Source organism: Arvicola amphibius, chromosome 11 (assembly GCF_903992535.2).
Source record: "Arvicola amphibius chromosome 11, mArvAmp1.2, whole genome shotgun sequence".
Taxonomy (NCBI): Eukaryota; Metazoa; Chordata; class Mammalia; order Rodentia; family Cricetidae; genus Arvicola; species Arvicola amphibius.
In genome coordinates, this window is record NC_052057.2 from 121755557 (window position 1) to 121770293 (window position 14737).

The 14737-nt window shown below is 42.1% G+C and overlaps 1 protein-coding gene across 3 annotated transcripts in view; it reads left to right on the top strand.

Moving 5' to 3' along the window:
- Positions 1-3715: 3715 nt before the first annotated feature.
- The window catches only part of Nbn (nibrin), a 29447-nt gene continuing 18425 nt past the window's right edge, over positions 3716-14737 (top strand). Inside the window, exons 1-7 of one of the 3 annotated variants that reach the window (XM_038348325.2) lie at positions 3716-3890; positions 7373-7506; positions 8653-8801; positions 9126-9285; positions 9965-10068; positions 12019-12136; positions 12859-13052. In XM_038348325.2, the coding sequence (XP_038204253.1) occupies positions 3854-3890; positions 7373-7506; positions 8653-8801; positions 9126-9285; positions 9965-10068; positions 12019-12136; positions 12859-13052 (896 nt within the window). In that variant the 5' untranslated portion in view covers positions 3716-3853. Of the gene's footprint in view, positions 3891-3984; positions 4372-4417; positions 4943-7372; positions 7507-8652; positions 8802-9125; positions 9286-9964; positions 10069-12018; positions 12137-12858; positions 13053-14737 lie in introns of those variants that run through there. The other 2 variants (XM_038348326.1, XM_038348327.2) reach the window with 2 other exon arrangements.

Here is a 14737-nt window from a genome sequence, read left to right on the forward strand (position 1 = left end):
CAGTTGTCTCTGTCATTTCTTGCACAGTTTGGGAGTTGCTTGAATGCACTTCCTGCTTACTCAAGTAATATTATTTCCCTTCTTGGATCTTCGATGAGGTTTAAGACTAGATAGTTGTAGTTACTTTCCTCTCATGACTTGGCCAAGTTATTTATTATACAAAACTTAGACTCATTAGGATAGGATAATTGTTGAAACATTTATCACATGTTTCTTGCTTGTTTATGCTGGTTGTTAATTCTAATTTTTATACCTGATATTCATTCTTATTGTATATAATTTTGTATTAGGCTTAGAACTTTCTTATATAAACAAAAAGGGGAGGTACTGTAGGAATTCCTACCACCAGTAGCCTTTAATTTACACAATAGCCATAGACAATAGAAAATATCTTGGGGTAACTCCACCCAAGCAAGCGAAAGACCTGTATGGCAAGAATGTTGTCTTTGTTTAATTATTTATTTATGTATTATTATGTATACAATATTCTGCATATAGTCTGTCTACATGTATGCTGCAGGCCAGAAGAGGGCACCAGACCTCATTACTGATGATTGTAAGCCACTATGTGGTTGCTGGGAATTGAACTCAGGACCTTTGGAAGAACAGGCAATGCTCTTAACTGCTGATCCATCTCTCCAGCCCAAGAATGTTGTCTTTGAAGAAATACGTTGGAGAAGATATCAGAAGATGAAAATATCTCCCATTCTCAATAATCAGTAGGATTAACATAGTCAACATGGCAATCCTACCAAAGCAATCTACAGATTCAATGCCATCCCTGTCAAAATTCCAACAAAATTCTTTACAGAGCTTGAAAGAACAATACTCAGCTTCATGAGGAAAAACAAAAACAAAATCCAGGATAGCTAAAACTGTCCTCTATAATAAAAAGAACTTCTGGATGTATCACTATCTATGATCTCAAGCTTTCCTACAGAGCTACAGTAAAACAAAACAAAACAAAAAAACATGGTATCGGCATAAAAACAGACACATTGATCAATGGAATCGAATCAAAGACTCAGATGTAAATCCATACACCTACCTATGAACACTTAATTTTTAAAAAAGAAGTCAAAATTATACAATAGAGAACAGAAAGCATCTCCAACAAATGGTGCTGGCATAATTGAATGTCAGCATGTAGAGGAATGCAAATAGATCCATATCTATCACCCTGCACAACATTCAAGTCCAAGTGGATCAAAGACCTCAACATATATCCAATTACACTAAACCTGATAGAAGAGAATGTGGAGAATAGCCTTGAAAGTGTGGCCCAGGGGACAATCACTAGTGCAAACCAAAAGATTGACAATTAATAAATGGGACCTCATGAAAATAAAAAGCTTCTGTAAGGCAAAGGACACTATCAATAAGACAAAAGGGCATATATGTGACAGTATGTAATTTGGTCTATTTGTGGGGCTACTGGCAATGGGAGCAGGACTGTCTCTGGTGCTTTGGCTGGCTCTTGGGAATCTGTTACTCATACTGGACTGCCTTTCCCAGCCTGAATACAAAGGGAGCTGCTTGGTCTTAAGGCAGCTTGCTATGTCATTCTTTGCTGATGCCCATGGACGCCTGTCCCTTGCTGAGGAAACACAGAAGAGGGGTGGATGGATGGGGTAAGTGGAGGTAGAGGAAGGAATGGGAGGAGGGGAGGGAGGGAAGGTTGTGGTCAGGATGTAAAATAAATTAATTAAAAGAAAAATGCTTGCTAAGCCAGTCTGATGTGACAGGAACTGCCACTGTGCTCATAATATTCATTTTCTCATGGTCGCCCATGTGGTAATTGTTTATCAGGTGAACAAGAAAGCAAACTACCTTGGGGAAATCAAAAGGTGCAGCAAGTTGAGGTGGAACTTCAGCTGTCCTGATCAAAATGCTGTCCAGACGTTACTAAAGTACTGGCTAGTGTGTTTGTTAGCCTTATTAAAACCTTATATTCAGAGCCTTATGTAAAATTATGACATTTGGTTTGGATAAAGTTAAGGCTCATAGCTTCTGGGGTAGGGAAAGAGTTTGAAAAGAGTGATCAGTCCCTCCTAGCTTTGCAGTATACTCACAATTAAGAAAAAAAGCTCGGCAATTTACCCTGCATGGGGCACACACCTTTAATCCCAGTGCTTGAGAGGCAGAGGCAGGTGGGTCTGTTAGTTTGAGGTCAGCCTGGTCTATTTAGAGAGTTCCAGGCAAGCCAGAACTACATAGGGAGACTGTCTGAAAGAAAGAAAGAAAGAAAGAAAGAAAGAAAGAAAGAAAGAAAGAAAGAAGGAAGGAAGGAAGGAAGGAAAGAAAGAAAGAAAAGGAAAAGAAAAGAAAAAGAAAACAAGCTTAATTTCCAAGCTGAATTCTTCTTGTTGTGAGCCAATCCTTCCCCTTTTCTTCCCTTGTCCCTTAGAGCAAACAGTAGACTCCCTGTTGAAGCCGTAGATTCTAAGGGTCCTGGGTTTTCAGAGCCTAACAGCCACAGACTAAAACACTTTTTAAAAAGTATTTCTGCTGAATATGTAGAGATTTATATTCCTGTTCTCTAAATAATAGTACCAGACAATTGTGGAAATAGCATCTATATTTTGTTATATATCATATGTAATCTAAAAGTCAGTTACACTATATGGGAAGATTACTGTTCTATTTATGTATTTATTGGTGCTGAAGATCCCAACCATGTTTTGTGGGTATTAGGCAAATGCTGCCTCTACTCTGCTTGCATCTGTATCAGCCCTGTACTTTGATTTCAAAGTCCCTTGACCTCTCTGCTGCAGTCTCTAACTCCTTTATAATCATCCTTTAATCTACACACACACACACACACACACACACACACACACACTTACTATATGATGTGCAACATGTGATCACAAAGTTATTATTAGCAATTACTGAGGCACGATTAATAAAAGTTCAGGGTCAGAAATTGCGTTTCAACCTGAAGACCTGAAGTAAAGCAATCAGTCACTGCTTCTTACCTTGACCTCAGTCTGAAAATGGTGATCCTGCCTCCAGGGATCTCAGAAGGAGACTGTCTGAGAGCTGTCTCCCCCACCTTCCATTTTATATTTGTCTCTAGGGCTGGGATTAAAGGCGTGCACCACCCGATTTCTACGGCAACTAGTGTGGTTACTGGGATAAAAGGCGTGTGTTACCATTACCTGGTCTGTGAGGCAATGGGACTGCTTTACTCTCAGATCTTCAGGCAGTTTTTATTTATTAAGATACAATTGAAATTGGGATACACTGGGATAAGAAGAAAAAAACTGTTTGCCAATGTCTGGCTAGTAAGGAAAATTGGGACTACTAGGCAAATTACAGCCAAAGATACCAGTGTAGCTTGTTGATTTATTGTTATTCAGTAAATTCTGACATTGTGTAAAGACACAAACATTTCTTTCTAGCATAATGTACTGAGGACACACTGGAAAAGGTTAAACAAAAAGTTGGCTGTGGCATGAGGTCTTCATTTTAACCGATCCTGCCACAAATGATGCAAATAAAGGCATTTTAAATACAGGGAAATAATATAACCAACCAGTACTTTAATGACTCTAACTTAAAATTCGCGTTTCTTTGGAGATTTTAAAACACTGTTAAAGTTTGTGGATTGGGGCGTCACAGTCACACCCTTTTAACGGGACACTTTCCGCGCTGCACTGCTCCCGGCGACCAGCAGGTGGCGCGCGGCGCGGGCGGCGCACTCGCGCCTCCTTCCCGCGCTTCCGAGGAACTTGGCGGAGTCCTGGGAGCGCGCACGTCCCGGAGCCCGCGCCGCTGCAGCTCGGTGGCCGCGCACGCCGGACAGCCGCGGTTGGCGTGGCGCGTGGCGCGGCTCCGAGGCGCCGGAGCCATGTGGAAGCTGCTCCCCGCCGCTAGCGCGGCTGCAGGTAGGCGGCGGGGGAAACTCTTCCCGGGAGCTGCTGCAGGGAGGTGGGGGCGGGGAGCCGCGCCGGTGCGCACTTCCGGCCCGTCCGGCTCGTCTTCCGGTGGCGGCGAGGCTCCGGGGACTCGGGGAGCCCGGTCGGCCGCTGAGAGCCGAGCGCTGGGATCCGAGCCGGGCGCCCCGGGTGGGCTGGGCGGTGCGGTGTGCGCTGCCCGGTGAGACCCGCTCCAGCTTGGCTGCGAATCGGGGGCGGAACGGAAGCCCTGACGGGAAACGCAAGGGTGGGGACCGAAGACCCCGTCGGGAGCACGCTGTGGAGAATCACGTGACGCCCCGGGACCGCTTTAAAGTTTGACTTCATCATTGCACCCCAGACTCTCGGAACTATGGAAAAAAGCTCCCACCCGCCCATTTTTGCGCAGCGAAAATGCTATCGCCTGCCAAGTGGTTGTCGCCATATATAGTCATTATTAGTTGATGGAAGGGTGAGCGCTTGCCCGTGGTTGGATTTTGTTAACAGGGAAGTTAGTGAGGAGGAAGTTTGCTGACAGCATAAAGGGAAATATACAGGCAGAAGGTTGATCCCTGTGCGTTGGCCACCTTGCAAAGATAGAACACAAATTTATGTGGTTGAGCGAGCAGAGCTCTGAGTAGTTAGCCTGAGCCTAGCTGGGTCTGTGGGTTTCTGTGAGACGGCAGGAATTTTCTGAACGCGGTGGAGCAGGCCTGCAATCCCACGCTTGGGAGGTGGAGGAAGGAAGAGTTAAAGGTTCTCTGTCCTCAGCTACAGGGTTAGAGGCCCGCTGAGCTTCAAGAGATCGCGTCTCAAAACGGATAAGCAACCTGACACGTTGAAGTTTGAGTGATTAAGGATTCGTGAGCTGCTTGTCACCTTGACCCGCAGAGCTTCACGGAGCTCCACACAGCGCCTTGGACAAGCAATAGTTTGTAGACAGAAAATGGACATAACTTAGAAAAACACCTTCGCTGACTTAAGCAGTCGCCCTACTTGGGTGGATAAGGAGGCGGTTGCAGCCTAAGGCTGCCGTCTGATAGGTTGGTGTGACTGGCTGATACCTCGCCATCTGTTAGAAAAATGTGTGTGTGGGCTGTAGTTCCGTATCCACCCAGGCAGTCTTAACCCTAATTAACAGGTGATAGCAGAATAAATACGCTTTTAGAAACGTTGGCAGAGGTGCGTCTGAGCACCTGATGGGAGCTAAGGGACTAGTTTCCAAATCAGTTGGTCACCTTTGAGTTGTTTCATAAACTAGCAGGACATTTTCTGTCCTTGACCCTCCATCAAGACTCTCCACATTAATCTCTTGTAAAATGAATGTAATGGTACCTGCCTGTAATCCCAATTCCCAGGAAGCTAAGGCTGGAATAGATTGAGTTTGAGGACAGCCTGGGCAACATACTGAGACTTCCTCCACAAAACAAAATAAAATGAACTCAAATCTCATTGACAAGATATAACTCGGGCTGTTTAGAAAGAATGCCAGGGTTCTACTGTACACGTTCTTGTTTGTTTAGCTCTGATAATATGCCACCGTTCTCTAAGAGAAGCCCATGCACCCAATACCCACATGCTATTACTCCAGCGTTTAGAGATTACAACTGTTTTGTTTGTTGGTTTTTAGTTTTTCCCAGATAGGGTTTCTCTTTGTGACAGCCCTGGCTGTCTGGAACTCAACCTTGTAGATCAGTCTGGCCTCAAACTCACACTTGATTTGAAATATTACTGCTAACAGTAAAGCAAAAAACTCCTAAATGTGTAGTTGCATCTAATCTGATCTTAATTATATCAATCTGTGTTGTTTTTTTCCTGGTCCATTGAAACATCTTTTAATTACTATAGCTTTTTGGCATATTTTGCAATGTGGTAGGGCAGATTCCTTTAATAGGATTAAATTTCAACAGCCCCTTCCTGAGGATCTGTGTTTGATTGAACAGTATCATCTGACACCATCCCGTGGCCTCTGTGAGTAATGCACACACATGCGACACAGACATACATTCAGGCAAGTGCTCAAACACGTAATAAAATAAATAAAAGTATTTTTGATAATCTTTTTTCTTACCAGCCTTTTTTTTTTTTTTTCAGTTAGGAAAGGGTCTCAACTATATCAGCTGCCTGACTTTAAATGCACAGATATCTGTCTGGCTTTGCCTCCTTTGTGCTAGGTTTAAAGTCGAACTGACTTGTCCATGTCCTGCTTTATTTTTATGATATTTTCCTAGTGAAGTTTTGAAATCATTTAATCAACTCCAAAATCAGTGGTGTGAATTTGTTTTATAGTACATTAAATTTATGTTACGTTGGAGGGAGTATTGATTCAGTATCGTTTTTTTCATTTGCAAAATGATAAAGGCTTCCGTGTGTTTAGATAACATTGTGTATTCTTCAGTGAAGATTTATTAGAAAAAAAAAAATCACATGGGGCTAGAGAGAAGGCTCAGCAGTTAAGACCTTTCGTTGCTCTTGCAAAGAACCCAGGTTCAGTTCCCAGCATCCACATGGTGGCTGACGACCATCTCTAACTCCAGATCCTGAGGATCTGATGGAGCACCAAGCACGCGTGTGATTGAGAGGGTGAGAGGTCCTTGTACACACAGACATGCACTAGGGAAATCAGGGACGTTAAATACACAGGTTTGTCTCTTCAGAGGGAGGAGATGTTTGCCTGTCTGCCGCCTGGAATGCTGGGAAAGGATGTAGCCACCACTGGTGATCTTTGCCCTCTGCAGGGCCCGGCTTCACCCAAGTCCCCCAGCCTATCACGTTTGTTTATCTCAGAACTTTCCCCAGTGCTAAGCTTTGCTTTCCAGTCCCTCAAACAACCCTTAAAGGAGATGTCAGGTGTACGGCCTGTGTGACGTCTGTGTTATCTTAGGGCCAGTCTCGACGCCCCCACATGTTATGGCTACCTTAGTCGTTCTCCCTAGATAGACCCTTATCTTGAACAGTCCCTGAGTTAAGTGAACCCATCTTTGTGGAAGAAGCCATATGCACTTTGTAAAGAGTTTCAGTGCAAACTGTCTTAAGCTTTGTTGTATACACTGGACTAATTGGTTACCAGGAAACATTTTCCTAAAATTGTGCTGTGTCTAAATATAGATAAAATAAACTGCCTGGTGTCAGGCTCCAGAAGTTTGAACCAGCACTGGGTAACTAAGTCATGTGCACTGAGTTTTATTCTTGGCTCTCTGTGGATTGTTCTGCTGCCAGCTGCAGAGCTTGCAGGGGACCCAGTACGTGATGTGCACTCATTCAGACAGGCAAAATGCATGAAGTAAACCCAGGAAAAAAAATTTTAAAAACCAATACTGTGTGTATGCATATATGTGTGTAATATATTATGCTAAGTTGCTTAGCATTTATATAGCAGAAGTGTGATTTATTTGTAGTACCTGTACATTTTGTCACGTACCTTGAAATCGTGTGTGTGTACCTTAAATTTGTTGATTTTTGTTTTTCTTCAGGAGAACCATGCAGACTTTTGGCTGGAGTAGAGTACATCGTTGGAAGGAAAAACTGTGCCATTCTAATAGAGAACGATCAGTCGATCAGTCGGAGCCATGCTGTGCTAAGAGTAAACTTTCCTGCAACCGGCTTGGTATGCTGCTGGCTTTATTTTACTGTCTTGTAAGCAGATTAGAAATCCTGTCTGTCTGTGTAAAATGAAAAACAGCAGGAGAACCCACACATAAGCATCAGTGATTCTATTAGAATAGTTTCCTTTTCTTTAGGTGATTTTGAAATTCAGAAAAGGCGTTAGAAAACATTGTGTTTGTCTTTTCTCGTGGTGATGAAATGCCAAAGGTAAACTGTGGCTCAGGATTTCCATCTGTGAGCTCTTCGCCACGTCGTATATCACGGAACACGCGATAGAGGCTGCTTCCCTGCTGGCAGCCAAGAAGCAAGCTGGGCAAAGGTGGAGTCCAAGGACTCTGTCCAGTGCACTTTCACAGGACCAGCTTCCTTCCCCGGCCCCACCAGTGGCAGCTAAGCCTTTAGCACATGGGTCTTTGGAAGACGCTCAGATCCAACTGTAGGGCCTTTACCAAGTGGTTAGCCTTGGTCGTGTGCCAGTTCTGGGAATACAGCCTTAAAGGGCTTCCTGCATTTCAGGGTGGGGATTGATATATTTCACTAAGGGAATAACTGGCTTGTGCTCTGGGTGTGTTCTATCACACCCACAGGTGTGGAAGTGAGTTTACCTGACTGTCGGGACTTACGTTAGTGTTTGTAGCCTAAGAAACGCCACTGTTTTGTGTGGCCTCCATATGTGTAAATGCTAGCTGCTCAGAAATTCAGGTTTTAAGTCTGTTCTTTTAGGAAAAGAGAAAATGTTTATTATTGAAATTCCTCTAGAAAAAGTTAAGATACATATTCAGCCAGAAACTCTAGCTTTTAACCTTATATTCTCATTGGGTTAGTTTTTAATGGTACAATTTTGATAGTATTTTTAAAAAAGTATATAGGAGAGGATACACCTCGTCTTTTAAACACAAAACAGACTGTACCAAACAAAGCCTCAGGAGAATGAACTGAGTGGCTAGGGAAATCCACACTTAGTACTTCTTGGCTTTAAGAAGCAATCTTAGGGAAAATAAGAATTGCTAGTTGAGTGATCTTTCCCTGAAGACAGCCCCATCTACTTAGTCTTTGCTTACCCAGAACGTTACAGATCTTGTGAGCTCTGCCCTGTAATTACGAAGTAGTTAAAGACTTTAAATCATTTGTTGATTTTTTTTTCCAGAGTCAAACAGATGAAATTCCTACATTAACAATAAAAGATAATTCTAAGTATGGAACTTTTGTTAATGAGGAAAAAATGCAGAATGGCCTTCCCTGCACTTTGAAGACAGGAGACAGAGTCACCTTTGGGGTGTTTGAAAGCAAATTCAGGTAAGAACTTCCAAAGCTGATGTAAAAGTCACAGCTTTATTTGAAACTCTAGAAAGAGGTTTTCTGGGTGAGGAATTAAATTGGCAGAACTGGATGAGCTGGTGCGGGCTCAGAGTCGTAGGGTAGGTCAATTGTTTGAGTCTCATAGGTGATATGTAATGCTAATTTTTGGTCATTGCTTTTTCTTCTTTAGGATTCGAGACTTAAGAAATGATAGTTTCTTATGAAAAAAAAATGCATTAAAATGACTGATACTTTTGAATCCTGTAAGTTGCTGTTCCCAGAATTACCATCTAACCTTATGTAACTTATTTTCCTTTGCAGAGTGGAATATGAGCCTTTGGTTGTTTGCTCTTCTTGTTTAGACATCCCCGGGAAAACCGATTTAAATCAAGCTGTATTACAGCTCGGAGGACTCACTACAAATAGCTGGACAGAAGAATGCACTCACCTTGTCATGACATCAGTTAAAGTCACCATTAAAGTAGGTTGGAATCTTCGTGTGAGATCAGTCCTGTCGGCTCGAGCTCACCAAAGTAACATACTACTGTCAGAACAGCTATAGACACATGTATGACCACCCTGTTCATATTTAGGCTTGCGTGGCTTTTCACTGTTTGTTGTCTCAGAAGCAAAAGCACACTGAATAATATCAGAGTTTGATTTGATGTTTTAGAAAGGTTTTTATGTTATCCTTTACCATGAAATTCATTTAATTGCATAGATCCCGCATGCAGTCTAAAACAGAGACTGAAGTGCTTGCCACTCTTGAAGGTCAGCATCTCTGTCTCCTCTGTCAGGTCCCCTTCCTCCTGCCCTCACCACCCGTGCCTCACACTGCTCTTATGGAAGAGTCTACTCACAAAGACTAGAGAGTTGGCCTAGTTCTGTATTATCTCAGTGAGTCCCGCCAGCACAGAGTTACAGCAGTGACGGAGGGCTTCGTAGATGTGCCTGCTTATTATGTCCTAAGCTAAGGTGCAACCAAGTGCTGACTTCTGCATTAGATCGTGTCTCCTTTATAAAGTCAGGACTTTGATAGGAAAAGGTGGCTCTACGAAAACGTAGAACCTCCTCTTGGTAGTTTATAACCTACAGCTTCCTTTTAAATAAGCTATTGTATGAATATTGTATTTATAGGTACATGTGATTTTCTGTTTTAGACTATATGTGCCCTCATATGTGGATGTCCAGTTGTAAAGCCAGAATACTTTTCTGAATTTCTCAAAGCAGTTGAGTCCAAGAAACAGCCTCCAGAAATTGCAAGGTATATAACTATGTTAAATTTGATAAATATAGCATAAAAATAAGTAGGCATTGCTTTTATTTATATTAATTCCATATCAAATATTTTCTGTTGCCTTGGAACAAATCTTACATAAGTATTATTATTGACACTTATATAATTATTATTTTTAAATAGCAAAGTGTAAGGGCAATGAATGACCCTGAAGTGTGGTCAGGAGAACAAATATAACAGTCATGACATCATCAGAGAAGAGGCCCCAAAGCATTGTTGTACAGCAAGACTCCTGAAGCCACAGAGACCAGGGCTGTGTCTTCGTTACCTCTTTTCAAACATGCTGCTAAGCTGGGTGAGGAGGCTCTTGCTGGTAGCTCCAGCATCAGCCGGATGCTATGGCAGAAGGATAGCAAATTCCCAGCCAGCCTGACCTGCGTGGTGAAACCCTGTCACTTGAGTACGGGGTGACTCGTGCTTTCCAGCTCTGTTGTTTTAAGTGTTAGTAATCGTGTACCACGTTTAAGATCGAGCAGGCTGTCTGATAGAAGCACTTGCTGAAAAGAAATGTTTGTCATTGTTAACTCTCAAATATCTGAGTAGATTCATAGTCTTACTTTCTATGCTTTTCATATTCTGTCAGTTCTGAACAACCACCTTAGGAAACTTATATGTTGTGTAGTGATACTCTGTAGTAATATAAATTGTGATCGATGAGTATAGGGTGACCTTTTTTTTATAGGTTTCATTCCAGCACCTAGAGAGTGAATTCACAACTGTCTACACATAGTATACCAACATATACATATGCAAGCAAACTCTCATAAACATAAATTTTTTAAAAACTTATTATTAATAGAAATGAATATAAAAGAGATAATAAACTATAGTGACTCTTTATGTCATAAACACTTCTTTTAGTTCTGGAAAAGTATGACTAGCTCTGGATTTAAATCAGGGCACGCTATGGTGTTACTGCACCTCAAGTGCTGTCCTGTTTAGTGCAGTTACACCTGCACTTTGCAGGTCATCCCGAAACAGGGTAGGACAGTCACCACCACGTGTACCTGGTGTGCTGGGACAGATGGAGTCATTTCTAGAAGACTTGGTGTTGTGAAGACTGTTGAAGTGTGTCCTGTATATTCAAACAGGAAAGTCTACATTGTGTGTGTCTGAACATAAGGAAAAGAGGAGGGAGTTTCCGTTCAGTGTGTACAGAACTCTCATGTTGTATCATGTTGTCTCGATTATTTTATTTCAAACAAGCCTCTCACTGTTGGGAGAGTCTCCACGGATCTCTGGCATTCATATGTAGTTTGCTGGCTGTGCAGAGACACAGTAATGGCTGTGTAGTGTTTGCAGTGAGAGTGTGGGAAGCGAGGTGGAGCGTGCTTGCTGGCAGCTAGCTGTGGGTTCACACATGCACCTCCTTACCCTGAGCACACAAGGCCTTGTGCCTTTTCTACAGTCTCCAGGCCTTGGATGAGAAGAGATCAGCCACAAACAGCCTGTAGCTTCATTCTTGCTTATCGTGTGTCTTGTTGCGGTCTTCTCCCTTGGTGTAGTTAAAAAAATACAGAAGCATTTTGCTAGAATGCATGCAACCGTATCTTATTTTAGGAAAAGGCATTTAGATACCTTTGGTATTTTTGTTTCAGATAAGAGAAAATACAAAACAAAACAAAAACCCTCAAAATAGTGATTTTAGTTTGCTTCTTCTTGGGTTTTTTGCTTTGTTTAAATGACAGGCTCTCGCTGTGTTGCCCTGGCGGGTGTCTCCTGTTGTCCTGTGTCCTCCCAGCTACTCTAGCTCATCATGCAGACCAGGCTAGCCCTGAACTTGCAGGTGCTCTGCTTCTGCCTCCTGGGGATACAGACATAGATCGCTGTGCCTGGCTCAAGTCACCTGATTCACAAATTTAATAGTAAACATAGAGAAGAGCATATAATTAGAGTATATTTTAATTATTCTTACAGTTTTTACCCGCCCATTGATGAACCAGCCATCGGAAGTAAAAGTGTTGATCTGTCAGGACGACAGGAAAGAAAACAAATCTTCAAAGGGAAGACATTTGTATTTTTAAATGCCAAACAGGTAATTTTAAAGCCTGGATACATTAGTTTTCTTTTTTTTTTTAAGTGTATTTATTTTTTGTGTATGGGTGTTCTGTCTGCATGTGTATCTCGTGCATGCCTTGTACCCTTGGAGGTCAGACGACGGTGTCATGCCCTGAGACGAGAGTTGGACAGTTATAGTTACCGCCACATGGGTACTAGAAACTGAACACAGGTCCTCTGCGAGAGCATCCAGTGAGTCACTCAGGCTCAGTCCAGCCGCCATAGTAGTATTTTTATTGGCAGATGTGTGAAATAAGATAAAGAGCTGCATGTGCACTATAACCTGCTTGCGCATGTATCTGATTTGGGTGTCTCCAAACACTGCCTAAGTAGTTGTGTGAATGCTGTAGTGGGAAGGACAGAAAACATGTAAGTCCTCGCTGGTTTAGCTAAGAGAACATGTGTGCAATGTCTTTTGTGTTCCAAAAAGTGGATTTCAGGAGTTTATGATGTAGAGGCAAAATAGTGCAGGTGAGCCAGCCCTCGGTGAGCTGCGTGATGAGAAAACCGTAGTGATGTGTGGGCTAGAGACGGGGTGCTGAGCCAGGCTTTCCAGAGTGGAAGCTCAGGTTGCCACTGGGAAGTAGGATGAATTCTTGTCTTTGAATTCCCAAGTCCAGTTTGTACCTAGTGAGAATGTGCTCCGAAGCCTCACTGCGGCTGACCCTTAGCTTGGTTCAATGCTTCTTCTGCTTCCAGCATAAGAAATTAAGTTCAGCAGTTGTTTTTGGAGGCGGGGAAGCCAGGCTGATCACAGAAGAAAATGAAGAGGAAGAGAGTTTCTTTTCAGCTCCTGGAACTTGTGTTGTCGACATAGGAATAACAAATACACAAATCATAATTACTGACTCCCAGAAAAAATGGGTTCATTTGGTCATGGATGTGCTTCAAAGGTACGTCATCATTCTTCACTGGTTAGGAACGCAGCTACATTTATGTGCAGCCCAGTTAACGTCAGTGTGTCCACAAGATTTGTCATTTGGGGTGCTAGAGGGTGGAATATCTTTATAATCTTATCTAGGTATTTTCTGCCTTTTGTTCCTTGAATAAAATTTATAGAATTTGCTTTTTTTCTCCTTTTTTCTTTCTTTTTTTATTTTTCTTGCATTTTGTTTTATTTTGAGAAAGGGTCTCACTATGTAGCTCTGGCTGTCTTGGAACTCACTGTGTAGACCAAGCTGGTTTTGAACTCACAGAGATCCACCTGCCTCTGCCTCCTAAGTGCTGGGATTAAAGGCGTATGCAACCATGTCCCGCAATTTTTAAACTTAATAAACGAGAAGTTTTTTTAAAATATTTATTTATTTATTTATTTATTTATTACGTATACAATATTCTGTCTGTGTGTATGACTGCAGGCTAGAAGAGGGCACCAGACCCCATTACAGATGGTTGTGAGCCACCATGTGGTTGCTGGGAATTGAACTCAGGACCTTTGGAAGAGCAGGCAATGCTCTTAACCTCTGAGCCATCTCTCCAGTCCCTGAATGAGAAGTTTTTATGCACAGTGTATAGAAGCTGATTAAAACTCGAAAGGTAAAATACTTTCTAAAAGTACATAGAATTTAGAAGCTTTCCTTCATAATTACTTGTACTTTGCACATTACATATTATATGTAATTCCATATATATGTGCATTTATGGGAAAGTAAACATATACTTACATGGACTAGTGTGGGGAAGTAGGGGAAATGTCAGCTGATTTGTTGTTTTGTTGTGGATTTGTTTGTTGATTTTGGGAGCCAGAGCTCTACTCAGACTTGATGTGTAATCAAAGAGGACTTTGTATTTCTGATCTTCTTGTCTCTACCCCCGGAATTAGATTATAAATTTAACCCAGCACGCTGGCTTTATGCTGAGGATCAAGCATAGGGTTTTATTTGTTATCACTAGACAAGCACTCTGCCAGTTGAGCTCCTCTCCATCCCTATGAGCAGGACTCTCTCTCCTCAGAGACAAACTGCTGCCAAATTCAAGAGCCTGATTGAGCCAGTCAAAAAATATCATAGCTGACTTTTTTTTTCCTTTCTTTTTGGGGGAGTGGGGTGGGTGAGGGAAACGAGGTCTCATGGTATAGTTCTGTCCCAGAACTCACTATGTAGAGCAGGCTGACCTCAAACTCAGAGAGCTCTGTCTCCAGAGTGCTGGGATTAAAGACATGTGCTACCACACCACACTATAGAAGGAGGTATGGGGAGGGTCATTGGACCCTCAGCTGAGTAGCCACCCCCTCCAGTTGTAGCTAATCCTGCCCTGATTGCATAGAGAGAGTAGAGGGAAGGGTGGTCTTAACTGCTAAGGCATCTCTTGGGGCCCTAAAATCTTATTTTCACTGCAATATTGTTATAATCATAGTGAAGTAGAATTCTAAATTCAGAAAACATAAAACATTTCACATAATTCAAACTACCACAACCATTTGAAACAATTCTTTATTGAGTATTAAAAGGTGCTTTGTAGCTTAAATTTTAAGTTACAGTGTCTATATAACATTTTTTTAAATTATACTAAGTATTCTGTTTCATAAAATCATTCATATATAGAATATAGCAGATAGAGTCCCTATAAGACCCCATGC